This window comes from Dermacentor silvarum, chromosome 1 (assembly GCF_013339745.2).
Source record: "Dermacentor silvarum isolate Dsil-2018 chromosome 1, BIME_Dsil_1.4, whole genome shotgun sequence".
In the NCBI taxonomy this organism is placed as follows: domain Eukaryota; kingdom Metazoa; phylum Arthropoda; class Arachnida; order Ixodida; family Ixodidae; genus Dermacentor; species Dermacentor silvarum.
Window position 1 is genome coordinate 32,640,674 of NC_051154.1, and position 27,483 is coordinate 32,668,156.

Genomic DNA, 27,483 nt, shown 5'->3' on the forward strand with positions numbered 1-27,483 from the left:
GTTTCCTCCTATGCGTGCCTACAATTAAGCGAAGCCTACAGTTAGGTTTGCATTTACCGTCATCAGCCAAGGCAATCCAGATTAGGGTACGTCAATGGAGACCTTCCTGCTCTAGTCCTATGATCTCTCGCGTCGACTAGTAATGTAAAAAATATAGGTGATTTATCGTTCAATCTTTGTAATTTGCGTGAGGTGAACGAAAGCGACAGTCGGTATGATCATTTGCTTCTTACGAACATAACAAGTTACTCAGAAATACGATCAGATTTGGCGCTAGGTGAGGGCCGTCGCTTCTATGATTGCCGCCATATTTGTTTACTCTAAGCTTATTGGGGTACGCAAAGTGGCCTTAGGACCCCCCACTGGTTTTTGGGTCGACGCAAACCAAAACCTACTTCCTTGATTTCTCAAAGGCCATGGCGCAGACCGTGGCGAGCCAGTTGCCCGGATAGCTCAGTCGGTAGAGCGTTAGGCTTTTAACCTAACGGTCCAGGGTTCGAGTCCCTGTTCGGGCGCATGTTTTTTTTTTTCTTCTTTATATTTATTATTTTATTAAATAACTTAGTTATTTGTTATTATAATCCTATCTATTTATTCACGCAGACAGTAAAAAAAAGAAGACAGTGAAGCAAAAAAAAAAAAAAAATGCGTGATAGAAGGATACAACCTCGAGCACGCTGTGAAGGTTCTTGCCTATGCGGGCGATCTGACCCAAGTTCATCTTTCCGACGAAAGATGAACTGTGCCGGGTGGTGGAGCACTTGACAAAGTTTTCTGATGTTTCCAGTGCTATTGGGAACTATGACAAGTGTTTAGGCTCGCGGTTAGGAACGTGAAATTCAAAAACCTTCGTGTTTTTTTTTTTTTTTTTTCATTCCCCTTCCTTATCATCCGGCGTGCGAGAAACCGGTCTCGGCGATAGGGCAATAAGGCGACGATGACGCTGCGTTGCTTAAGTCAGTTTAAGGGCCAAAGGAATGGGAAAATGAAATCGGTCGTCACAAAATATTGCTACGGAACAGTATTTGCGATGACGAAGAGGCGAGTGGTGTGAAGACGACGACGACGATTAGAGGCTAGTGCGGGCTGTTGCCTCTTGGCCAAGTGCGGCGTATTTGCTTGTAAATATACTTGTATATAGCTTTTCGTATGCGTCTTCCTACGTAACAATATGGTCACAGAACACGGTCAATGTCGCTGCCATCGATCCTGTATTGCTGTAGGTGGGAGGTTAACGATAGAAAACATACGAAGGCTGCAGTCCCATCGTGCGACGTCAGTGCCGCTCGCGATATCGCGCTCTTGACAAACATAGCGGCCATAACCGTGCTAACGGTCAAAAAAATTGCATGCAGCGTTTCAGCGATGGGATGAGAAAACAAACATCGAACGAAATATAGGCAAAATTATCGCCGTACGCTGCCCGTCATCGAACGCAGTGGTTGCACGCTGCATGCAAAGTAAACGCATACGCATTTGTATACGACTGGGTAACAGATAATGCAGTGTCTCTTCAGTGCGTCGACCACTCCCTCCGCTGTTCACACAGCTTTACATTTCATTTGCTTGCTATAGAGAATTGTGTAAAGCGTGTTTTCATGGGCCGTATTTCAGGGGTACTTTCACTTTTGAGTGACTTAACGTCCAGCGTGACGCTTCTTTGGAGCAACCAGCATCCTGTCCACTTGTGGCTACTTAGCGCAAGTGATATCCGCAAGATTGAGCGACCGAGAAAGCAAGCCTCACTTGTTGTATCACTCTTTATTTCATTGTCAACGTTTTAATGACGCTTGCAGTGCCGGCTCTCTTATAGCTTATTTTGAATGAACGCAGTTGCTTCCCTATAAAAGCGCAATGATTTCTTAGCTAGTTGCTATTGCAAGCGCCCGAATGTTTCAATTACAATTACTAATATTTCGCTCGAACTGGTATGCCTCCATTCATGCACATGCATGTGTGTGTTTATTTTGTAACCAAGTGTGGTGATAATACATCACAGTTCGTGCATGGAAATGCGCTGCCTTCGTCTCCGTGTATTTCCACGCGAGAAACAAAGAATTGTTAAGGGGGAAGTGGATTAAGCGCGGGGCAGAGTACCGTGAAGGCTCAAGTTTGATTGCGCCTGAAGTGCATTTAATGCTTATTTATTAAGTTATTATTTAATTATAAATATCTTTATACACCTAGCGCACTGCGTTTAAGCTACGTGCATAAAGATATACAACTCTGTCCGGGACGGAATTGCTCTCCGGCAACACCTTTGCCAAAGAATAAGCTCTTGTCGAAAGGCATTCTCAAACGCTGAAAAATTGCAGCGCTGGTACTCTTGTCAGCCATGTGCCTTGGTCCTCTCTCTCTTTTGGACACCTGGCGCTTCACGACCGTTTATGCAACAGCCTTATCAGTGTCCAGCATAGTGCGAAGTGTCCGGAGTCACTCGATGCCCCAGGTCTGCTGGGGGGGGGGGGGGGGGGGGGGGGGGGTGCAGTAGCAGACATTTCATGCAAGGCGCGGCCTAAGGCGCATGCATTCAGTCCGTATCTAGCACCAATTCTTTGCACGGACTTTGAGAGTGAAGCGTGACGGATTGGGCTAGTTGGCGACTGGCGATTTAGTTCTGTTTAGCCTTCTACACGCGCGTAATTCTAACGGCGTCGTTATATTTATATTATCCTGACGTCTTCCTGGTCCCTCACTGACAAGGTTGCGATCACTTCTGTATGTATATTCCATAACTACTCCCCTTCATTGTGCGCTCGCCCTGCGATGAGAACTGCAACATGTATAAATAATCATACACTTTTTGCCCTCTCCAATAAGTTCGTGGTTGGTCCCTTTTGATCCTAACACAAGGTCAGTTTCCTTTGAGAAGTATAATTAGTATTCTGGATATATCATTCCCCCGTGCGTGTAGCGCAGGGATCGCTATCCAACATACACTATACGGTCAAAACTCCCATGCACCTCCTCAAATCGCAATTCTTCTGCTACATTTATCCATTTGATCCGTAGTCCTGTTTTCTATCCTGAAATAACCACATTTTCACTCGAATAACTGCGTTTGACAATTGACAGCCTTTTGTTTAACGTATATTTGATATCACCTGGCATGTTCTACCTTGGCTTGTGCAGGCGTTACGGTTTGTTTCTCTTTTCGGGCTACGCTTGGTGTTGCAAGTAAGAAAAAGCCTACCTCCTTGGGGACCATGTCGTGGTGCGCAGGTGTTCCCTTGGAAAGTGCCCAAAGCTCCCGATCCACCGCCGGGCCGCTGGTGGTGGGCATGGCGGTCGGGTGGCCGTGACCCAGCGGCCGACGCCGAGCCACCGTCCCGCGCCAGTCGGCCCAGCTTCCTGGCCATCTTGGCCGACGAGGGCGTCGACTTCCTGCTCAACATGCTCAACAACGCCATTACTCTGCACAAGCGCGTCGTCGGCACCCGCCACCACTGCACGCCCTCTCACCGGTACGGCGCTCACTTTGTTCAATATGCCGCTTTTGCACCAATTATTGGTTGATATGGCGGACATGGTCACACTATTCCCTCACAACACGCAGACCTACTAAAGCAAAGTGCCTGCATGTACATAAATGAACGTATAAATGATAATAGGTTTTGTCAACGCTAGGAAGTACAAGGTGAATGAACGCAATATAATTCTTAAGGAAATGAGTAAACACTACACTAATGGAACGAAAGGTGTGATGCACGTGATCTCTGTTTTGAGTGGACAAGCCACAGCCTGCACTCTCCCGCAGTTGGACCACTGATAAGCTAAAACCGCATGATAGCACACAAACTTTCAGAATGCTGTATTCGTATAACAACGTAAATACTTTTACTACAGAAGCGTTCATTTTATTTCTCGAAGTTTGCCGCAGTCTTCCAGATGCAACGAAAATTATGTCATTGTCTGACATGGCGATATTTAGCCCGCTTCAGGCCGACCGGGTAGCCGTTTCTAACCCGTTTGTGCCCTTCCCGGAAGGTACATGGTGGTGTAGATTTTCGTTACGCTTTATTGCACCTTGGCAGCAAAGTTCGAGCATTATCTCGGTGGTCTTCCTGAGATTGGTTCTCAATAACGAGGAATGAAGGCCTAGCCACTGGTCACACTAAGACAGCTCTAGATATCACCGCAACGGAATGTAGGCGCCATCTGTCACCGCTACTGAACACAAAAAAGCACGACGAAAGACGTTGCACGGTGACAGATGACGCTACCGTTTCGTTGCAGAGAAATCAGTATCGTTCGAGTCCACACGCACCAATAATTGCCCCAGTGCCTTGGATTGGCAGTATACGATGCTGTATGCTCCCCTCGCTCGTGCATCAACGCTCGGAGGCGGCAAATCGGTTTTATAAATATTTCCCGAATCCTTAACGTATTCTATGTTCGTGAGCTTCTCGTGGCTAAACTCTATGCTTCCGTGACCTGTGCGACAACCCTGCCAATTATTGCGTCGACGGAGAGTAATTAATCGGAGTGCTCTAGGTTGCACCGCCAGAGAAAACGTATGGCTGACAATCCAGTAGCTAGGACCTTCCGAACGAACAAGGAACGCTGGGACCGAGCTAGTGGCTCAAACTATACAGATCCGTGAACACGAGCAAACACATGTTGCAGTGCCGTATACTTGCGAACATATTCGTCACTAGTTTTAATGTTCCTATGGCAATCAGTGAAAGGAGCTTCTGCGGTAACCTACTTTGGTTCAGAAATCTAATAATCCTACAATTCTTTCAGTACGGCATGAAGCGCTGCTCGACTATGACGAACTTTCACGATGACTGTCGAGGGTAATGCGATTAGCATTGAAGCAATGTATCGACACAACGTATTGCCACCAACGAAACGCATCAGGTACGACCTACCGTGGTTGCTTCCTTTGGTGTTGCCCTGCTAAACACGAGGTCGCGGGATCGAATCCCGGCCACGGCGGCCGCATTTCGATAGGGGCTAAATGCAGAAAACACCCGTGTACTTAGATTTAGGTGCACGTTAAAGAACCCCAGGTGGTCAAAATTAATCCGGAGTCCTCCACGACGGCGTGCCTCATAATCAGATTGTGGTTTTGGCACCTAAAAGCCCATAACCCCATAATTTAACGCGTCATGTATGAGCTGTGCACTGCTGCGAGACTCCGCGCTCGCACTGCCCTCTAGTCTACGCGCTTCCCTCTAGCATCGACGCCGCCAATTAAGTCCATGAGAAGTCATTTGAGTGGTCTCCAAGACTGCACTGGTGGTGCGCCGGTGCGTATGAACCGTTCAGTGCAGACAGGCTGATCTCTCGCGCTTCTCTATTAGGGAGCCTACATGCAAGCTTGCATGTAGGCTCCCTATTCTCTATGGGCATGCTACGCCCTCTAGCGGCGCCACCACGAAGCTCGCGCGTGGCCTGGCGCTAATGCGTGCGAACGCCGAGAAACGCCCGAGAATGCAAATTGCATTAAAATGGCGTGAATTGTTCCATACAATAACGACAACATGCACTTAGTCGCGTTCTACTAGAATGCTATTGCATATTTTTAAACCTTGGCTAAAGCGAACTGGGACAACCTCTATAGTCTAAAAAATGGCGTAACGAATTCTTGTAGTCGCGCATGTGGGATAGAGAAGGAACTGTAATACAAATTGTCACGACGTACGTCAACTACCGTGTGAAATTTATTTATGGAAAACATTCGCTTTTAAGCGTAGCCCACCATCACACAATCAAAAAACGATAAAGAAAAACCGAAAACCAACCAACAACACCAAACAATACCGATAAAAAAAGCAAACTGCATACCTGATCATTGCCACGCAGAACGAGGAGTCATATGATGAGCGTGAATCGAAACCGTAATCTAATAACAATTCCATGTCAAGAAGTGACATCAAAGCATGCTGATTCGCTTTTCTCTTCACCTAATGTGACATGCTTCGATGGACGCTTGCTTTATGTTGTCCTTAGATTTTTTTTATGGTGTACGTCCTGTCAAATAGTGCTTCTGTACACGTCATTTTTCGCCACCTGTTCTCCCTCGTGGACGGCGCGCACAAAACACAAATAGGCAAAGAATTCAGCAGTCCTGTTCAGGGAGGTGCAATACGACTGGTGGAGACGTTAAGTAAATGACCCTGTCATGAAACACTGCTTGAGCCAAGCAAAATATAGTCGCTGGCATACCTGAATACAAATGTGTTAGTTATGTTGGCCTCTACTAGCGCTCTGGTATGCCCATTGCAATTTCATTGTTGAAAACTTTAAGACTGAGTAAACTGAAGTCTAAGCAGGCGTGGGTACTCAACGACACTAGTTTCTCTCTTCGTTCTTCTTAAAACTAGTATCCCATAGGTCATGCAGTACACCGCCAACCTGTACACATCGATAACCACCTGGACTAGCGCCTCTCGACCGCCATACCGCTGTCCATGCCGAAAGACGGAGTCTTCGGTGACGTCGTGACTCGGAAGTGCCATTGCACCGTCTTCCTGTCGTGTTGGAAAGACGAGCAGGGCGGCTGGAAAGAAGCGAACAGCGCAATAAAAGAAGAAAGCACAGAAAAAAAAAGAAGAAAAACGCGGGGCTCATGTGAGGCCGAGATTCGGGATTTCCCTGGCTCACCGGAGCGCACCCCACTGTCCGGGCGCGTCTTTCGGCCGCAATTGTCTTCTCATCCATCAAAGGCCGCCCGCCGTCAGTCATACGTGACTCGGAGGACGAGAGCGCAGGCGACCGCGCGTGAACCGAATGCCTTGCCCGTCGGAGGCCATTGTCATTGATCGTTTCGCGCCGAACCTGCGATGCCGGAGCGGTGGCGTCAAAGTTCTAACGTCGGGTTTCATTCGCGCGCCAACAGCAGGATGCCACCCAGGGGCGCTGACGTCCGCCGACGGAGGGTGGGAGATTTATAGGAAGAAAAGACAGCTCCAAATTTGTCCGTTTTTTCTGGTTTTGAAATCCCCGAGCGAAATGAAATCAGCTGTGGGCACGTTCCTGAAACGAAATGAAGGGAGAAACAACCAAGGCCGTATATTACAACGTAGACGGTCGCGCGCGCGCGCGCGCTTCGAAAATACGAAGGAAACCCGCAGCCGCCGAGTTTCGCTGATATTGCCTTGCCTTCCATTTGCTTCGTTTTTCTCCCCGTAGGATTGCGCTTGTTGACTCGCTGTTTGGCGCTGCTTGTTCAGAACGCCAAGCACTTCGTTCAGTGGACCCCGTGTTTCCCAAGAAGAGCTAAATGTGTTTCTCCTCTCGTTGTTTGCACAGCGTCTTCGGTGAACATTTTAGTGGTCCATAAAAGCTGGTTTCTTCCAACAAAGCTTGAAACAAGCACACAAATAGCTTTGAATCAATCAATTGCACAAATCTGGTTCAGTGTTGTATGTTGAGTTCCAGCTCGAAAGGGGTGCTCCAACGCTACCAAACAGAGTGCACTGTTTTGCCGCCTTCTCACAAATTTAGCTCATTCAAGCACACAACTTCTATGAACGCGCTGAAATTTAACATGGAAGAGATAAGTTTTTGTTCTTGGCTGAAGGCGATAACTCATTCTAGGCTGCATTTTCGTCTGCTCTCTCCGAATGTTATCAGTCTACAAAAGTGAAGGGAGAAAACCCCATCGCATTCAGCATTACTTGGATGATGCCTCTGATATAGTAGTTTGTCAAATGCTTAAATAATTGGTGAAAAAATGGAGAACCGCATAAGTCTTTGTTTTCCTATAGACTCGTCGTAGGGTCAAGGAGGACTGGAAGTTAAAAAGAGACCATTGAAGACGACTAGAGCAGAAGACAGAGGGTTATGTACAACATTTGCAGGAATGCATGCTTATAACATAGTTGAAACTTGGGCTAGTTGGTACGAATGAATGTATGCGCTAATAGCGCAAGGAAGCCTAAGACAGGAGAGAATACGCTTGCACTTTCGTATTCTCTTCTGCCTTCGTCTTGCTTGTGCTATTTAGGCAAATAGGAATTTATAGCCCAGCTGTATGAGTATGGTTGGCATAGAAGTATAATCGTAATTCTGCTGCCTGTCCATTGCTTGAGAATGCGAGTGAGGGGAGCCACCACCCTACTCCTCCAGACCTTTGGAGCATGAAACAGATAGTATATGAGGCCTAAAGATCGGAGCAAGATTTCGCCACATGTTCAGTGGACCGTGCATTTTTGATAAAGATTGTGCACGCACCTCTGCCCGTGATATGCAGACATACTAAAGCTAGCGTGCCGACAATTCAGCCGACAAAGGTGCCTGCCAACTTGTTCTAAAGGCCCTGGTCCGAAGGCGCTATCACGCAAGGATCACAGGAGCACCGTTGTTTCCCACCGAAGACTCCCAGCGTCGCTGCAGGCTCCCAGAATATTTTGATCTGAACGCGGGCAGTCGTTCAAGTGAGGAAAAATCACGTCCAGCCTGTTGAGTTTTATGCTATTAGAGAACTTTAGATTAGGGCATGCGAAGGGCTGGCGTTCCGCTTGCGTATGCAAACCGTCTGGGCCCGCGACAATCAGGAAGATAGTACAACGACTGCTGATTACCTTCATGTGATAGGCGGGGCTCTTCAACACCTGGTGACACACCCCTGATCTCAACTCACAGGAGGCTCTGGCGGAACAATTGCCGGCTATGTATGCCAGGCTAACCCCATCTGGTGCAACACCACCACCGCCACCACTACCAGAGTTAATTCGGGTTCTGACGTACGCGAGTCTGCTCATCTGAAGCTCTCTATTATCTGGACAGCCGCAGATAACGTGCCAAACTGCATCCGGTGCCCTGCATGTCTATTAGTGTTTGGCTTGTCTTGGCGGCCTATCTTGTATTCATACTTGTGAGTAAACAAGATTGTAAGTCCTATTTTGTGCAGAAAAAATTCGCGATATCACATTGATTTGGCCAGATGTCCCAGCTCTAGGCCTGAACATATATGCTGAACCGACCATCCTGATAAATGGTAAAAATTAGCTCAGTATAATATGGAGGCTCTGTGAGGAGGACAAATGTGTCTTGATATCAGCCCACGTAACGCCCTGCAGTGAGCCCTTAGGCTCATAGCCAAACATATATATATGTATATATATATATGTTTGGAACGATAACAGACGCACACCTGTATCAATGTTTACATTTTTCGCCATGTTTCCGCTCAGCCAAGCTCTTTCCATGGCTATGCACGCTGCGAGGAACACATGCGCTCCTACGTTCTAGCACGCCGATGACTAGTCAGGTCAAGAGCTGCGCATGTGCCTCAAGATGAGCAGTGCATTTGCTGACCCAAAATCGGGGCAGAGTGCGACTGGAAAATTGTTTCCTGCACTCACTAGGCTGTGTGTTACGGCGCTGCTGTTGGCACACGAACTTTTCTGCACTGCGTGCTCATATGAAGACGAAAATCAAAGTGTAGAAGGCGTAGTTTGAGTGCACCAGGTGAAAAAAACATACAGACACGTCCGCGTGAATTGGTTTGACAGGAGGTCCGCGATCTCGTTTAAAAGTACATAAGTATGGCCCGACGAAAATTCGCCGATAATTTAGGCTGGTGTACCCACCTGAGCTGGTGTACCTCATGGGCTGTTTTCAGCGTGGAAAGGACGCGCTTAGCTACAAGTGGGGCCTTTGTTGGATCTTTCCAAGTATGATTACCTGAGTGTACTGATCTTCTTTTAAGGTATTCAATACAACAAATTCAGTAAAAGAGTATGACTCTTAGCAGATGACGAATTTGACCGACATGTCCGCTCGACGTCGCGCACGACCCCGCGGGCTTACGCACACATGCAAACGCGCACCTGTACATGTTCGTAAAGACGAGATGCTATGCGAAAAGCAAGCTATGCTGAAGCAATAACATTAAAACGCCACACTCCGGCTTTATTAAACTCGAATTGGGTCACTTTTTTCGTTTTAGGAGCATGGTTATACGCCATAGGTTTTACACATGCGTGCGATAGGCTTTATAGGCTGTGTCACCCTGCATAAGACTGCTTTTCATGGCATTCCCCTAGAATGCATATCACTTTCTCAAATTACTGTTTGCTCCGTTCACAACCATAGTCAGCATAAAAGGAGCGCCCTTAATGAGTTGAATTCTTCGACATAGTCGTAAGCATAGATGTATATTAGCGTTTCAGTTGAGCGTTCAGTCTACCAGAAATCTCATTTTAACAAATTTTCTTTCTTTTTTCTTTCTTTCTGCCCTTATACACAACGCAGCAGCGTTGTGTTGACTGAACAGAGCAAATGTTATTACTTATATTGCGTTGCTGCTTTGTTTAATTTCGCGTCAGTTATAAATACAACGCCGGTAGTTTGCCGATAACTTCTTTACGCTTTGCTGTATTGTCTTTGTTCTTCTCATGCCCATGCTTCCCGGCCACAAATTTGTTTATGTACAACCATCATCAGGCATCATGCATGTGCTTCTTTCCGTCTCTGTAACACATGTCGCGTTCCCGTCTTGACTTGTGTATGCGCTCACTTCTTGGGCAGTTCCGAGCTTACCAATAGCCTTCTTTGTTTTCTCTTTCTTCTCTAATATGTCGAATTTATTATTCGTATATTTAAACGTCTACACTTTTGTTGTATTTTTTTACATTCTTTTGTACTTAGTGCGACCTGCGTGTTCCTTCGTGTATGTTTTCTTCCTTACTTGCGAACTCTATTCCTTGCTTTACTTTCGTCTTGGGGCCTGTCATCTCGCTGTTCCTTCCTTCTTTACTTCCCCTCTCCTTATTTTCAACCTCTTTTTCTCTCCCCTCTTTCCTATAGAGTAGGCAAGCTTTGTGCCCCTCTCGGAGGCAGTTGCCAGCCTGCTCTTTTCGTATTTCCCTCTCTGTGAATCTTATGGGTGTTTTCATATCGAATAATATAAAATAATAATACGCGTCGCCCTTCACTGGCGTGGTTTTTTTTTTCCGGCGGTTTTTCAAAAAGCGCGGAGAAGTCTATTGCTGTCTAGGGCTGTAAAGGAGTCCAAACATTACCACCGTAACTGCACTACAGTGCCCGCCATGCCCAAGCATTTTCGCAAGCACGCATTATAAGGGAACGGAATTTGAAAGCGACACCATACATATTTACCCTGAAACAACAAGACGGGCGGCATATATAACAAGCCGTCTCGACAACGTCCCCACGCAAATGTATTTGTACGGCCACTTTTTATCGCAGACACCGACAGTAGGAATGCCTTGTATGTTCTCCCAACACTCGCGTTTGTGACACAGCTCGTACTACGCGCGACCCACCGTGTAGATGCCAATGCGCTGTTCACTTACTATACTGCGCTTCCGCTTTCCGTATACCCATGCCGATCGGAAACATCTTCTACACGTTTGTGTGTATTCGTGTTTACGAGCTGTTGTCTTGTTCAGACACAAAAGCACATGAAAGAGCGCTTTTAAATGTCGGTGAGCGCTTTAGAAAGCGGTAAGATATTACCACAAGAAGCAGGTGAAGAGGATAACTATTCCTGTCTGCGAACGTAAGCTTCTTCGAACTGTGTGTTTCTCAGTACCTAGACACGCAAATGCACTCTTTCGATGGAACTGCGTCCCGTTTTTCATGATTTCGGGCCCGATGTTTGGCGCAGAGAATAACGACTCCTTACCAGACGCTTATATAGCGGAGCTGTTACGCGGCCTTTTCGTGCTAAATATTTTCTCCATTTTTTTTGTATCCTCGCTTCATCGCTCTTCGGGTGGTCGTTGCAGGTGGCGCCATTGCAGCTACCACTGCCTGCAGATTCTTAGTGCCCGGGCCGTCCTCTTCATGAGCCAAAACACCGACGTCCAGAACAAACTGGTTGAGGAAGCCCACCTCAAGATACTGGTGAACGCGTTGGATTCGACACACGACCCCGTAAGTATTACGGCTGCCATTTGTGAGCATGAAACGCCCGCGGACTCTTCCTCGCACAATTACTGCGAAATTCACTCACAAGCTGTGACAGCTATCTGTATATTCATAAAGCATTCGGTCAGCGTGCTCTCTTCGGGCGCGATTATATCCTGCCAGATATCCTTGACCATCCGCGGATTAAAGCATTTCGCTCACAAAGCCCCTTGCGCCATGAAGGTACCGACTTCTGCGCCACCAGGTACAAGCGTATACAATTTCAAGTGCACGAATTCACTTAAGAATATTATGTGGCGTCTTGTCAATTATCATTATAAATTCTTTTTATTTCTTGTTTATTTTCTTTTTTTTCAGCAAAGGCAGCTTCCTTTTTTGACCCGTCACGGTGGCTCAGTGGCTGTCGCACTCTAAGAAGAGTTTGCACCCTTTGGAACTTATCCTGTCCCTAAACAAATAATCCACATCTAACGTGCGTGCCTTTCTTTTATTTAATGCTGCGCTTCCGGTAGTTCCAGGTCACGAACAGCATGCGCGTTATCAGCATGACATAGCATTCTTGACAGGAAAATAGTGAGGGCACAGTTTTCAAGTGAGGATACGCAAGTGAAATAGATTACGATTATCGTTTGGGGACACGACAGGCCCCAAAGGATGTATGACGTTCTGCGGCTGGGCACGATGTCGGAGTTTTGATTCCCAGCTGCATTTTGATGAAGGCGAAATGCAGAAACGCTTCTGCACTCAGATGTAGAGGCACGTTAAAGAACCCCAAGTGGTTAAAATTAATCCGGAGTCCTCCACTATGGCGTACATCATGCCCCAATGTGCAGCATTGGGACGTTAAATCTTACGATTTAATAACCTTCCTTTCATGACCCTTCAATCAGTCGCGCTTGCGGTTGGCCTTGCGTGCTCGGGAGCTCGGGACATCACGAAGCCGCATCTTTTACGGTGTACAGCTAGAAGAAGGCATGCTTTCTTGTAGCTATAAAGAAAGAAGAAGAAAAGAACATCGTTTTACGCTAGTAGTTAATCGCACAGGTACACCAAATCGAGACTTGCATAGGAGACGACTAATCGTTTGTTACCTGCTTCTTAGCCGATCCACCGGTAGTGGTTAAGTGCATTTGCTTGGGAATAGGAACACAAAACAGCTTTCGAGTCCCTGCCTTTCTTTGTTTTTGCCTTTTTGTTTTTGGATCTAAAGCCGGTTTCGAAATACAGTGCGAAGTTGAGACTGTAGAAGTGTGTGGAAATCCGCATGATCTGGTTTCACCTTTGTTCAGAAAAACATGTCTCCTGGAAGTTTGCCCAGTGCTTGTGTGTGTGTGTGTGTGTATAGTTTAGGGGCTCAAATTTTGCCTTGCTCGAGGGCTGTATCTCCAAAGTATAACAGAATAGTAATAATAAAAAACAATACATGTCGGAAACGCACACATATAAAGCCATGTCTGTTCCCCAAAACCTATTGCGAAACAAGTCACCGAAAGTTTTCATAGATTGGGGTTCCGCAAAGCGGTTTCACGCTCGTTCCGAGGCTAGTGAAAATCGGAGTCTGCGATTGGGAAAACGTGTGCTCGCTGGCGTTTGTTCCTGCGCTAGCGTGCTATTTTCTCGTCACGTCACTGCACAGTTCACTGATTGGCCGCACGTGGTTATCTGTGTCGTTAGTGGCGTCATTGTGGAAATTTCCAATGTTCAGGTGATGCACGTTAACTAAATTCAATGACCTGAATTCCTTTGTATGCAAATCAAATAGGTGAAGCTTTGTCCTCGTGGCGATTTCATGTTTAACGCACCTAAAGCTTATGCATTGTAGCGCGAAGTTCCTTGAGTCGGGCGTACAGAAACGCGATATCGTCACGTCTGTCGATGTTGGCGCGAAATATGTTCGCCAGATTTCACCCACTTTCGCTTTGACAAGACGTGGATTCGTTAAGATATCTCACCGCTTCGACGTTTTGAGATTGTAGAACAAGTCTTAGGCAAAAATCAGTTTTATCGAGCAAAGCATTCTCTCATGAAATGATTCAGCCAAATAATTTTGCTCATGCCTCAGTCACTCACGGAGTCAGACCAAACAGTTAAACCAGAAATTTAGACACCAAGGCCCGTATTCACAAAAACATATTACACAAGAACTGTTTGCAAGAGAGAAAATTTCAGCCAATCTTGGTGCTGGACATACCATTAGCGAAGGCGATCGGCCAGTGTGCAAAGAGCATTTACGAATGACAAGCGTTGTCAATTCGGGCCCAGTTTTTCTGGCCCGCATTAGCGTAGCTATTCTGTCGATCGGTCACTCAGTCTCACGCTGGCGAGATCGCACGAAGGCTGCGCGACCCCTGTAGCGGTGCACTAATATAGTTACTGGCGGCCGTATTGCAGCAACTGCTGTGCCTGGTGCTACAAATCGTGGCGACGCTGGCGCTGGTTCCCGACCACCACACGGCGCTCACGGACGCCGAGCTGCCGGACAGTCTGACGCAACTGGTCCTGCCATCGGACGAGTGGTACTACACCAACCACAGCACCAAGTACGCGCGCTACGTGAAACATCATGCCGCCAGAGTGCTCGTCTACCTGGGCATGGAACAGCGTCTCCGCAACAAGGTCTATCTCTTCGACCTCATCGGTGAGTTCGCGAATGCAAAACACAATGGAAATAAGGAGTGGCGCTTAGAACCCCAGATGCTCGAAATTAATCCGGAGCTCCTCACCTCCGCGCCTCTCATATCTCGTGTGTTTCTCTGGTGCGAAATCCTCGCAAATCCACAGCTCTCCAACAGCGTTATGGGTTGGCTTTGAAGCCTGCTCGTCACTTTTGTATTGATTGTCAGGGCCAGCATTGTTTGTCAGGTACAATCGCTGGCCGCAGCTTAACTTCTGAATATACAGTATATAGGTATAAGCTGCCAATAAATATATCTTATCCCCATACTCTTATCTACTCCCAAGCCCACTAATGCTCTTTTTCTCTTTTTTATTTTTGTTCTTTTTTTTGTTACTCAGCGTCTTTATATTCTTAACCCACCTTTTTAATGTCGCCTGTGGCATCGTACCACAATTCTACTGCATGTCAAGTACACGAGGAGAAGGACATGAATTGCAAAAAAAAAATCATAGTAAATCATTAACTAATCACTTTAGGGCACATGTTACGACTAAAAAATTTAAACCGGTGAGCTAACAAGATACATCCACTTGGAACAAATTTAGAAGCTAGCGCTACATTTGAGATAATTATCTCTAGTGTATTCCGAACTGAATAGGTATTCACCTGCTCTGATTTCGCGTGGAATTGCCTTCCTCACTCATTCAAGGAAAAACTCGCATACGCACCGGCCTTCGCAATCAAGGCATAGGCACATCGGTGAAGCGGACTGTTATTTCCCTTAGCTCTTCACAAAATTCACCGCAAGAGACAATCTGCATCAAATGTGCCTCAGCTGGGCTGTGCCTTCCCATGAAAACTTTCTTTAATGAGCACGAAACTGAAATAATGGGTGTATCCCCGCGCAAAAGGTGCTCGTTACAGTTATCCTTAAATGCTAAAAAAAATTAAGAATGGACCTACATTTCAGTAGTCGATAGTCGCAAAAAAGCTGCAAAAGAATAAATGGCTACTTTAGACAGAGGACCAACTGAACAGAATTAAATCTATGGGAAAGGGCCCACAAGCTGTACACGTTTAGGCTGTCAAGCAATGCAAACGAAGCAACGAAAAAAAGAAAAACAACAACAGCGGAAGCTCTCTAGTTCTATGCGGTCACATGAGCAGCGAACGCAGAGGTTATATAGTACGAGATAATTATCTCAAAACTAATGATAGCTTCTAGATTTGTTCGAAGTACCTCGTTCGCTCACCGACTTGAATTCATTTGTCGCAACATGTGCCCTAAAGTGATTAGTTAAAAGTTAACAATGAATTTTTTTTCTTAGCAAAAGATTTACCATGGTTCTTTTTGCAATTTATATCCCCGAGTAACCTACCTCACGCAGAGTAGAACTGTGCTGCTCTGCCACAGGCGATTTTAAAAAGCTGGGTTGATATTAGAAAGACACTGAAAAAGAAAGACACTGAGACTGACAATAAAAAAAAAAGAACATTAGCGGGTTTGGGGGTAGATGAGAGTATGGATAAGATCTATTAATTGGCAACCTATACCTAAGGCGTCTTCAAATTTTCGGCAAAATGGCCTGCTTTAATAAAACACCTTGTTAAGCTGTCCAACAGGACAAATATAAACAGAACACCACTTTGTTTCGTAGCAAAGCGAGAGAGCGCCTCTCTCCGCCGTCGAGGTTCTCGTCATTTGGCTAAAGCAGCCTTCACATGCTGCGTCACTTTTCACTGATAGAGGGGCCGCTCCATCGGGAGCCATTTGGCCTACGTATAGTGTTCCACAGTGAGCCAACCAAGAGTGCCGCCGTAGCACTAGCCGCTGAGGCGCGCCCTTTCTCCCACGTCCAAGCGCAGTTGAGCATCGGCGGTGGCGGGCATAACGTCGTTGATGATACAACGAATCAATCGACACGTACATTTTTAGAGCTGTACACGTCACTTTGACATGGTGAGTTTTCGCGGTTTTGGGTCGTCGCATGGCAGGCACGCGAAGTGGGCGCAGCACTAAAAATTTCTGACCTATAGCGGAGAGCTATAGGCGAAAAAGTGTACAGTCGGAAATGATTATTTTTCTTTCGTTCGGTCTAATCATGCATGATCAGCTAGTACACTTCATATTAGATGGGGAGTTTCTGCGGTTTTCGTTTCGACGCGTGACAGACAGGAGGCGTGGGGGTTGCTCGAAGAATTTTTTGACCAAGCGTGGTGGGCCAGTGTTCGAAATGGAATAGAAACAGATTGAAAAAGCTTTATGTTATAACTCCTAAGGCTCCGCACGCCAATTCTGGAACCAAAAATAAAACAACACCAACAACAACAACAAAAAAAAAAACGCGCTTCTTACTGTCTCTGATAAAACGTCGATTTTAAGCGGCTCCCGCACCGCTCGCTCGGCGCTCTCGCTGCACCGAGGCCAGTTGCCCGCCTCGCGCGTCTTGCGGCTGCCTGCGCCCCACAAACGGTGAATTCGATGCTGGGCCGCGTCGCTCCGCGCGGCACTTCCAAGAAGCGCACCGTCTCACTGAACCGGAACAGAAGGATTAAATGAGAGGGCTGGGGGGAGGGCTCGACGGTGGGCTTGTTTGCGGCTATCCAATTGTCGACTCTTCTGAAGAAGCGCGCGGAGAAGCCGAGGACGTCTTCCGGCCTGGGTGCGAGCCTCGCGGTCGATAAGAGAGGGTGGAAAAGGGGGTGGCATTCGATTCACGGCAAGCAGTGGCGGGAACGTCGAGACCGCTCGGGCGCACACTGTGCAGCCGCCGAGGGCCATGGTTCTTCCGCACGACGTCTTCGCTGCCTGGGCCAGCCAGTGGCTCGCCTCACACACCGGCGGCTGACGACGCCGGCGAGGCTGAAATATGTGAGCACACGGGGTTAGTGGCGAGGGTGGCAGGATTGCTGTGCACCTGGGCGTGTCGCGTGGAGAGCCGTGGTTCCCCTTTTATCCCGAGGAGGAGTACCTTTGACGTCGGTATTCTTTTTAAAAGGATCGCTCGCTCCGAAAATTCGGCAATGGTGCGTCCTCAAGCACACGAATGAAGAATCCAATCCGAATGCTCGAATGGTGACGCGTACAACAGCTTGGCTGCGCTTGCTCGCGAGGTTGTGCGACGGCTGCGGTGGATCTGTGCATATACCCGGTCCAAAACACTCGTATCACCTGACATTTGCAATGTCGCTCAGCCGTTGACGCTCTTTTGTTAAGCTTGCGTATTACTTATTTTACTATTGCGATAGCAATTATATGGACACTTCAACCGGATTTCTGCTGTCGCCGTCGCCGTTGCCGTGAGGTTCCGTATAAAGTCCAAGCACGATAAATCGTCGCCGCGCGCCGTATATACGCGCGAGTGAAAGCGCGCGGGGGACGCGCGCTATCACGGAGAGCGAACGCACGGCGGAAAGCAAACTCGACCGTCGCGCGAACGGCCATGGGGGTATGGGAGGGAGGGAGGCGGGGCGACGCTTTGCTGCGGCACCAAATGCGTATCTTGCAATCGGGCGCAAGGGGAACTGGCCACTCAATCTCCCACGCGAAAGCAAGAAAGCGGGAAGGCAGCGCGGGGAGGGAGGGGGGGGGCAGCTCCTACTCTGCCAACTGCGCTTGTACTTTGTCCGGCTGTGACGGTCGCCCGCACCGTCTCTTAAAAGCGATCTCCTCACGACTCTGACCTTTGTATGCGCTGTGCATTGGCCGCTCAGTTTCCGTTGAAGCGATAGACCGCACGAACCTTCGCTCGCTACGGTGGCTGCGCTTGCTGCCCGCGTTTTGACAGTCGTTGTCTGCGGTCATTCAGTGTGATCCATTCATGTTTGCTTGTGCGCGCTGACACCATGCTTGTTAATTCAGTTAGTAAGCGAATGTGTCAAGTTCATGCAGCCGATAAAACTACTATCCCTACTCCTTATAACTCTACTATTTTGCTATCGCAATTGATGCTTCGCCTTTCGGACGAAACTGCGACATTTATTTATTTATTTATTTATTTATTTATTTATTTATTTATTTATTTATTTATTTATTTATTTATTTATTTATTTATACTGTCAACGCATTGGCAGGATTATTGCAGGAATTGGGTTTTGAAAATATAATACGCATAAACAACAATAACTGGTACGAGCTAGTGTAGGAGTAGTAGCTCGCATAATACAGGCATAAACAGCTTTCTAAATTAGAAAGTAAATGCAACAGTGAGCATAAATACAATAATAAGAAACGCGCCATTAAGAAGAAAAAAAAACATTTACAAGGATATAGGGTGTACATGAATACGATATACGCTTACAAGCTCATCAGTACGTATAAGCTAAACTGTTTTTTGTACTAATTGTAGAAAGGCATCTATTGTTTGCTGTTGTACAATAATCTGGTCTAGACCATTCCATTCTCGTATGGATCTAGGGGGAGTAAACTTGTTCTTGTTGCACGAATATTCTTGTAGGGTGAAATCATGCGTGTGACGTGTTTATCTTGTTTCATTAGTTTCAACGCATCATGTGTGGTATATGTTAAAGCAGTTGTGCAGTAACTTATATAAAAACTTTAGGCGATGAAGTTTAGCTCTACTGTGGAGTGTAGGTAATCCTGCACGACATAACAATTCTGTCGGGGAATGTAGGCGTCGATAACGGTTATCGTTCGTTAACGTATTCAGGTACATCTGATCGCATTTTATGCATTTGTGGTCGCAGAAATACGTGTCATAGCTCTGCACCCTCCGGCGGTAGCCGGCATCGCCCCGTGTGTGTGGCTGTATTCCGAACTGAATATAGGTACCCACCTGCTAAGATTTTGCATGGAATTTCCTTTCTCACTCACTCAAAGAAAACCCCGCATAAACATCAGGCCTACGCTATCAAAACATAGGCACATCGGTTAAGCGGACTGTTATTTCGATTAGCTTTTCACAAAATTCACCGCAAGAGGCAATCTGCATCAAATGTGCCTCAGATATGTTAGATTATGGGGTTTTACGTGCCAAAACCAGTTCTGATTATGAGGCACGCCGTAGTGGGGGACTCCGGAAATTTAGACCACCTGGGGTTCTTTAACGTGCACCTAAATCTAAGTACACGGGTGTTTTTGCATTTCGCCCCCATCGAAATGCGGCCGCCGTGGCCGGGTCCCGCGACCTCGTGCTCAGCAGCCCAACACCATAGCCACTGAGCAACCGCGGCGGGTCTCAGATATGTTGTGCCCTCGCTTGAAAAGTTTCGTTAATGAGCATGAAACTGCGAACAAGGAGTGCATCACTAGGCAAAAGGTGCTCGTTAGAGTTATCATTAAAGGCCCATATTATCATTGAAGAATGGGCCCATATTGAAGAAGCTAATTGTCGCAAAAAAAGCCACAAAAGCATCAATGGTGACTTTATACGGAGGACCAACTTAACAGAATAAGATCCATGGGAAGGGGCCCACCAGCTATACAAATTTAGGCTGCCAAGAAACGCAAACGAAGCAACGAAAAAAAAAAAAAAACAGCGGAAGCTCTCTAGTTCTATGGCGGTCGCCTGTGCAGCGAGACTACACGTTGTAGTACCAGTCCTGCATTATTACTTACGCTACTTTCCTATATCTACAAGACGCTGCATCTAACATTGGTTGACGAAGAGAGTCAACAAAATACCGTTGGGCGAACTCCTTTTCCTCGTCGCACTTAATTAATCTCCGGAAAGCCTTTTTCGTTTTTTGTTTTGTTTTTCTTCTACTTCAACGAACAGAACGAACGCGCCGGGGACGGGCGGGGGATGGGGATTAGAAAAAGAGAGAAAGAGAGAGCAGAAAAAAGGGAGTCTAATCAGAGAATCAAGCACGAGTGGTTGGTGTTCGAGTTTAATGAAGTACCTTTTCCACTCAGTTTGTTGGGCATGCCTGTGCCGCAACGAAGTGGCCACCCAGGCCACAGGGCCGCGAAATGCTCAAATGCGCTGCGCTGTTGACAGTCGCATAAAACACCCGGACCCGGCTGCAGCACTTCATTTAGGCCCATTTCAACGTGGCCACGAGACTTTCATACCGCGGCCGATGATGAGGCCCCGTCCTTGAAGCGGCTTTGAGCGCGCGCGAACCAGCGATACGTTTGTAGGCTTTGGCCGTGCCGCATTGTTTTCACAAAGAAGAGAACCTCACCGGGTTCCCGAGGTAAGCTTCTTGCTTCGTTCAAATTCACTGACGGATCGTATTTTACGGCGTGCTGCACAGCGTACCTGGCCTTAGAGGTGCGCGCTCTCGGACCAAGGACACGGGCGAGATGAAAGTCTTAGGCGCTTAAATAGCGCTTGGGTCGCGAAAGAAGGGCCTCATATATGAAACTCGGATACACGCAACTGGATTGCGATGAACATTTTAAGTCATATTTTCTTTTTTTTTAATCTTTCTTCCCTTCAAAGAGGCGGTAGCTTGGCTCTCGTACTCGTTGTTAATTAGCTGCCGCTTCTTAAAATCCGCTTGTAAAAACAGCTTTGGACTTTTCAGCAAAACCGCGGAACAAATGCAGGCTAAAGAGCATCGTAGAGCGCTTTTTCACGCTCCATATTTATGCCAGTGCTCTCCTCGCAATTTTTTTACTAGTTTCTTTTTAGCTTCAGACTAAAGGCTAATCCGGATCAGTTTGTTTTTCATTCGCCACACTACGCCGACATTATTAGTACTTGCTCTTGGCTCGAAACATGCTCCACGGCAGATTCATCGGTCATGATAGCTCCGCACGCTTTGTCTGCTGTTGCTATGGTTTGCTTTGCCGTTCTCGATGAGCATAAGTAGAGGCGTGAGTATGCATCGTGTGTTTTGGGGGAAAGCCTAGGTGCGCTTACCCACACGTAAGCACGCACAAAAGGAGAACAGAGAACCGAAGCAGGTGGAAGGAAAACTATAGGATCGCGGGATATATACTATGGAATAACGAAAGCTTTCTCAAAACGTTAAAGGTAAATGAAACTCGCGTGGCTGGCCGCGAGCGTTCATTAGTTCGCCGAATTAGATACATGTGGGAAAATGGATCTTTGACGCACATGGAAGGTCAGGGGCATCTGCGGTGCTTTTTTGCGAGCTTAGAAAGCATGCAAGTCTTGCTAATGTTAAAGAAAATTGATCGAAAGCTGGAAGCAATCAATGACTCAAAAATGGGTTTTTATTTATTTATTTATTTATTTATTTATTTATTTATTTATTTATTTATTTATTTATTTATTTATTTATTTATTTATTTATTTATTTATTTATTTATTTATTTATCTAGCACTCATCTGTTCACGGCTTTGTATTCCTGTATCGCGCACAGGGCACGCTCTGCGGGAAAAACTTTCAGTGCTGTCGTCGGCCCGTTAGCAGCTAAAATGACTTGCATAAACAATCCCTGTGCATTCCTTGGGATGGCTGGAAGATTGTCCACCCTCCATTCTGACAGTGTACAGGGTGGACCACATCTAAGGCGAAGACCTTATAAGTATTCGTTATACGATGTGTAATCATGGTGTCGATAAACACAATAATGATTTTTCGAATTATGTGCTGAACATCAGCTTCTATGATGTCTTGAATACTAATGAGGTGTTCACCTTAGATGTGGTCGACCCTGTACTTCGAGATCGGCCACACTGCTCATCGGTTCACAAAGCAATGACGGTACCTTTGGGTTTACTAAACAAGTTTTGCGATTGCATTTCACTGTGTGGCGTGGTCTGCACCTGTGTACGCATTCATCGCGCTTCTCCATTCGCATTTATCTCGTTTTTCTGTTTTTCTATTCCCATTCAGATGTCTAGGATAGCCAAGGCTGCGACCAGGCTAATTGTTACGGATATATGGCTAAAGGCAGTGCAAGACAGACACGAAGACAAGGCACAGACGGAGCGAGTTCGAAGTTAGAGCTCGTCTTGTTTGTGCATTGTCTTCCGGTCTGTATTGCTTTACCTTCAGCAAAACGGTAGTCAATCAAAATTCTGGATCTGCATCAACTTCTGCAACAATCGTGCTCGCCCAAGAGCACACATTGCCAAAGCGCGTCGCTGTTGATTGTCTAAGAGCGCTCATTTGTTAACTTTCCCGCATCCTCAATCACCAGCTGGCCTTTTTGCCCTCACATAGAGCTCTAGCCACGAGTTATGTTCACCCATAAAAGCCGCCTTCTATGAGGAAGACGGCCTTTCATCTGCAGTAAGGCATTTATCTTCCTTGTCGTACCTGCAACAGTCTCAGGAGCGCCGTAAATGTTCCGGAGAGAGAGAGAGAAGGAGAGATGAATTTATTATAAAATAAAAGCGGAGATGTTGGCCTGAACTATGTTCTTGTCTGCTACTCAGCGTTGGGGCAAGGGGAACAGAGGTAGAAAGAGAAAGTGACGATGATGATCAAATGAAGCTAAGAGGTATTTATTAAAAAAATATCACCTGAAACGCTTTTTGAGAGAGAGAGAGAGAGAAACGAAGAGGGAAATGTAGGGAGGCTAACCAAGGACGTGCCCGGTTGGCTACCCTGCACTTGGGGAGTGGGAAAGGGGAACAATAGATGAGAAGGAAAGAGAAGAAAAATAATAGAGAGTCCGTCATCCGCAGAGTCAGTCGCAGAAGAATCTCCGCTGTCACAAGCGTTCGTACACTCCAGTAGCCTTCAAGAAGTGCAGACGGGCTTTTGTGGCCTTTCGCATGCAAGGATGCATAGGCCATGGTCCCGGGACCTTTTCCTCCGAGAGAGCTCTATTATCTAACAGGTTGAGTTTAGCTTTTAGAGTACGTCTTTGAGCGTCAAAGAATGGGCAGTGACACAGAAGGCGCTCTAGAGTCTCATCGCACCCGCACAAATTGCACGCCACACAGTTGGCCATTCCTATTAGGAATGAATAGGCATAGGTAAATGCGATGCCCAACCACATGCGACACAGTAAAGTTGTTTCGCGACGGGAGAGTCCAGGAGGCAGGTGAAGTCGCAAGTTACGGTTGAGAGAGTGCGTGCTTTAGTTGGTAAAACGCGGTGAATTCCATCGTAGAAGTATGGTGTGGCGAGCAACTGATGCTTACCAAGAAGTCCGATCACCCTAAAATTGCTCTGATGCAAAAGACACTGCCATTATTTAATGAGACGAATATGGACCGAATGCACATTTATACTGATCAGTCATTTTCTATCATGCTGCTTCAGTGGTGCAGCTGTCATTCTGGACATGCTAACCATAATTAATCCAGTATAATTTGTCCCATATGACAGCATCAACTGGGACAGAGCTTCCTGCCCTGCGTGCTGCTGTAAAGTATGTCCTGGCTGCCATAGCAACCTCGCAAGTGTTTCATATAGTGGTCATTTTAAGGCAGCCCTCCTGAATTTGCAATCTGGCCTACATCACAAGACTCGATCATCAGTGGTTCGTCATCGTACATGGAACAAGAGAGGATCACCATCAAGGTCTTCTTAAAAGGCATGACATCTTGTATGTTTCAGTGGCTGGTGGTAATGACTTGGTCAACGAGGCCTGCCCGGTTCGCCCATAAATAAACCAAACCCGAAAAGCTCCAAGTCCCCTATTCATAACTGATGCTGCAAGGGAACTTTATTTCCTGGCCGCAGTCATGACACATATTCATTGGTCTTCTAATCCCTTGTAGTGCCATCTGCGCACACTAAGACCCTTCCTTAAAGCTGTAACTGCCATCCCAAATTTTCCGCTCTGATGCGGCGTTCCTCTGCAGCATCTGGCTCGGGATGGCACCTACGAAGGCTTATGCTTTCCTTATTGGAATGAGTTACACGGCTATGTGCTACTCTTGCGGGAGCGAAGAGACTATTGAACACCTTTCCTACATTTGTTTCTCTTTCGACGTCTAGCACCGCCCTCCACAAAGCTGATTGAGGCCCTTTTCAGAGGCGTAGATCCTTGGACTACAGCCGTGTGTGTGTCGCTGGCGCAGAAAGCAATGAGTCCGTTGCTATAATTACTCAAGTCGATTGGGTCACTGCGCCTGTTTTAGTCTTGGTGTCTTCCTTCATGTGTACGCAGAGCTAGTGCTCTCTATCTCCCCGCGTTCTCTCTTTTCTTCGGGATTGTAGTGAAATGCAGCTTTAGGCGCAGGCTTTTCGTTTTTGTACTCTCTATTTCTTTTTTTTTTCGTGACAATAAAACCAGGAATATTAGCGTATTAGATCAATTTTAAAAGCATCGCCAGACGCATTTGTTTCACCTACTCCCGAAGGGCGAAGTGCTGCGTGTCTGACTTTGCGCCAACTGACGTACGTGTACCACGTTCGAAATACCGCCAGATGTACAATCGTCAACTTGCTGGCGCTATTCTTTCACTGATTTTTTACTGCTAATAACTGTAAGGCTTAGTATACGCTTGGCCAGTTCAGGAAGCTCATTTGTTAGTCGCTTCATTGCGTAGATTCAGAGGACAATGTTTAAGATATATCGAATAAAAACGCTATGGACGCGCAGATGTTCAGCGCTAGTGGCTTCAGTCGTAACTGCTTGTGGTGTCTTCGACCGGCCGACCACTCCAATCCTCTGCATCGGAGAATCTAGATCCGAAGTCACTCTCTGTCTAGGCCAGAGGTATAGAGCGCCCTAGCCGAACGCTCGTCGCATTTTTAGAGTAGCGGTAGCGCCAGAAACGGACAGTGATGAATAACTTCTGCAGGAGCTTTGACCCGACGCGCGGCCGCCGCAAAACACATACTCGAACGGCATAGAGTGGTCGGCGTTGCGGCGTCACACCCGGGTCAGATCTTAAAGCCGCTTTGACCGAAAATTTGGGGCTTCCCGGAGAAGAGCCGATTAGAAGAACCAGGCGAGTGCTTTTCGAGCGTTTCATTTTAACCAGCCGAACATAAAGCCACATATCAGAGCGCTCCACAGCGTTTGAATACGACTAACCACAGATAGCGTTACTCTGTATACTTGTTGCTTCTGACGGGGAGAACATCTGATACGTCCTTAATGTGCGGCCAAAAGATCATGCGTGAACGCCTATCGCTGCAATTGTGCAGAAAACAAAAATAAAATAAAATAAACATAAATATGAAAGAAAACCTCGGAATGACACGTGACGGAGGGGAGCGCACTGCCTGCAGTGGGCTCTCCACAGAAGTGGTAGAAAGCCGCACGCCTTTCTCGGATACCTGTTTTTATCTGTGCTTTTCAGGCTCGAGTATTTGCACGTGGGGAGCTTTGCTTCTATTTGTGGCATCAACGATTCATTCCAATGTTATCATACTAGGACAGTTGCATACGAAGAATATTTCAAACTCGGAAGGCAGCAGCTTGAGATTGGTTGTGACTCGAGCCCGCTGCGGGGGCCCAGAGGACAGGTGTCGAGCTGATGCGCACGAAATCGCGTATATGATTCCCGGCCGCAGCAAGCGGCATTCCGATTGTTGAGAAGTTGCAAGAAGCATCCATGTGCTCAGTTGAGCACTGCGTGGCGTTAGGCTAGTTGGTGATTTTAAAGCGGAACATGGTTAGCTCTAATTGGACGACACGAAGAAAGACAGGCACGACATTGCGCATAATATTGGTGAGCGTCACGGAATACGTTTGTCCCACATTTCTTCGTGTCATCTTGTCAGCGCAACCATTATCGGTCATGAATGTCATTAACTAGCCGAAAGCGTGATATTGTGCGGGTCTGCCTTCGTGTTGCACTGTAGGCTCTCGCGTTCGACATGCTTATAACCGTGAGTCGTCAGAGTAATTTAGTGGATTCGAAGGAATATCGTTTCAGCCGTAGTCACCCGTAAACCTGGCGTAGCGGGGGAACGCGATTGTCAATCCAAACGTAACAATGCGGTAGAAGAGAGCTAGACAATATGGCCGCCCCCAACGAGAGGTGCGCACTGATCCCTTTACGCAATCTAGGCGCGCTCGTTAAAATACGCTGAATATAAAGACGCAGATTTCTTTCTCATTTCACGTTGTTTTCCTCAAGTTCTCCTCAACATAGTAGCGCGTTTGGTGCCTCTATGATCTGCGGAGGACTGTTGTGCCGATGCTCGGTCCATTCCTTCTATTTTTTTCCCCTTATTTCAGTCGTGAATCAGTGAAGCGTAGCTGGCCGTGTTCTCGACCTGAAATCAACAATTCTCGAAGCTAAAGCATGCATATAGTAAACGACGTTGCCACTGAGATTGCATTTCTAGTTTCTTGTCGACTGTGTTTACTCCCTCTTTTGACACTTATTCTTCCACACTAGTTCCACACTTATTCTTCCACACAAGGATAGTTCGGCAGCTGCGATTTCTCAGAAGGCAGTCCTCCGTAAGAATATTAATGCCCTATCTGCGCAAATGAGTCTTTGTTGCTAGCATGGCGTGATAACGCCGGTGAATATATATATTTTCTTTTCCGGTTCCTTATTTCTTTTGCATGCGCAATTGGAGCTCTTTCGTGAGACAAGCGAGCTACTTTGGTCACCGTGGCAACCACGCATTGCCGCTCGTGGGAAAGAGAGTGCCGAAGTATATAGAAGCGGAACCCGCAGACGTCCGTCCCGTCTTCGTGTCGCGAACTGCTTGTACTCTTTGTCAGCCTGCCGTTTAATTTCAGACTGCTTGAAACTGAGCTGTCATTAGGTGATTTGCAAAAGATGGCTTGCATCACGAGACGGGCTAAAAAATGCTAAAAATGTGGCGCTTTAGCGTAATAGCGCTAACATGCACGAGGTGACCGAGCGAATAAACGTCGTCCTAACTGAATCAAGACACGCCGAATGTCTCTCAGTGTGTACGGCGCGTAGCCTGTTCCAGGCAGAAAATATACCTTTCAGCAAAATCAAAGCTCAATTGATTCGTTGGATCGTAGGCATATTTGCACGTTCCTCGAGAAATGCGGAATCACTGTAGCACCCGATGAGCCACATTACAAATTATTTAGGCTATACGACAGCTTTCAATAAATCCCTTGTAATTACCTTCATCTGGGTTAAATTCAACAAAATGCAGCGACAATTTACTCTCTGTGACTACAAAATTACAAGAAAGCTGTTGCAACCAGTTTTGAATAGCTCACTTGACAT

General features: G+C 46.7%; 1 protein-coding gene and 1 non-coding gene across 2 annotated transcripts in view; both read left to right on the forward strand.

Moving 5' to 3' along the window:
* The window catches only part of LOC125946210 (uncharacterized), a 479,274-nt gene that overhangs the window by 423,782 nt on the left and 28,009 nt on the right, over nt 1-27,483 (forward strand). The window contains exons 8-10 of the mRNA XM_049668882.1: nt 3,223-3,464; nt 11,709-11,856; nt 14,242-14,488. Coding sequence (XP_049524839.1) covers nt 3,223-3,464; nt 11,709-11,856; nt 14,242-14,488 — 637 coding nt within the window. The remainder of the gene's footprint in view (nt 1-3,222; nt 3,465-11,708; nt 11,857-14,241; nt 14,489-27,483) is intronic.
* Trnak-uuu (transfer RNA lysine (anticodon UUU)) lies at nt 443-515 on the forward strand. Its single transcript has one exon. It is a non-coding gene; the product is annotated as a tRNA-Lys (tRNA).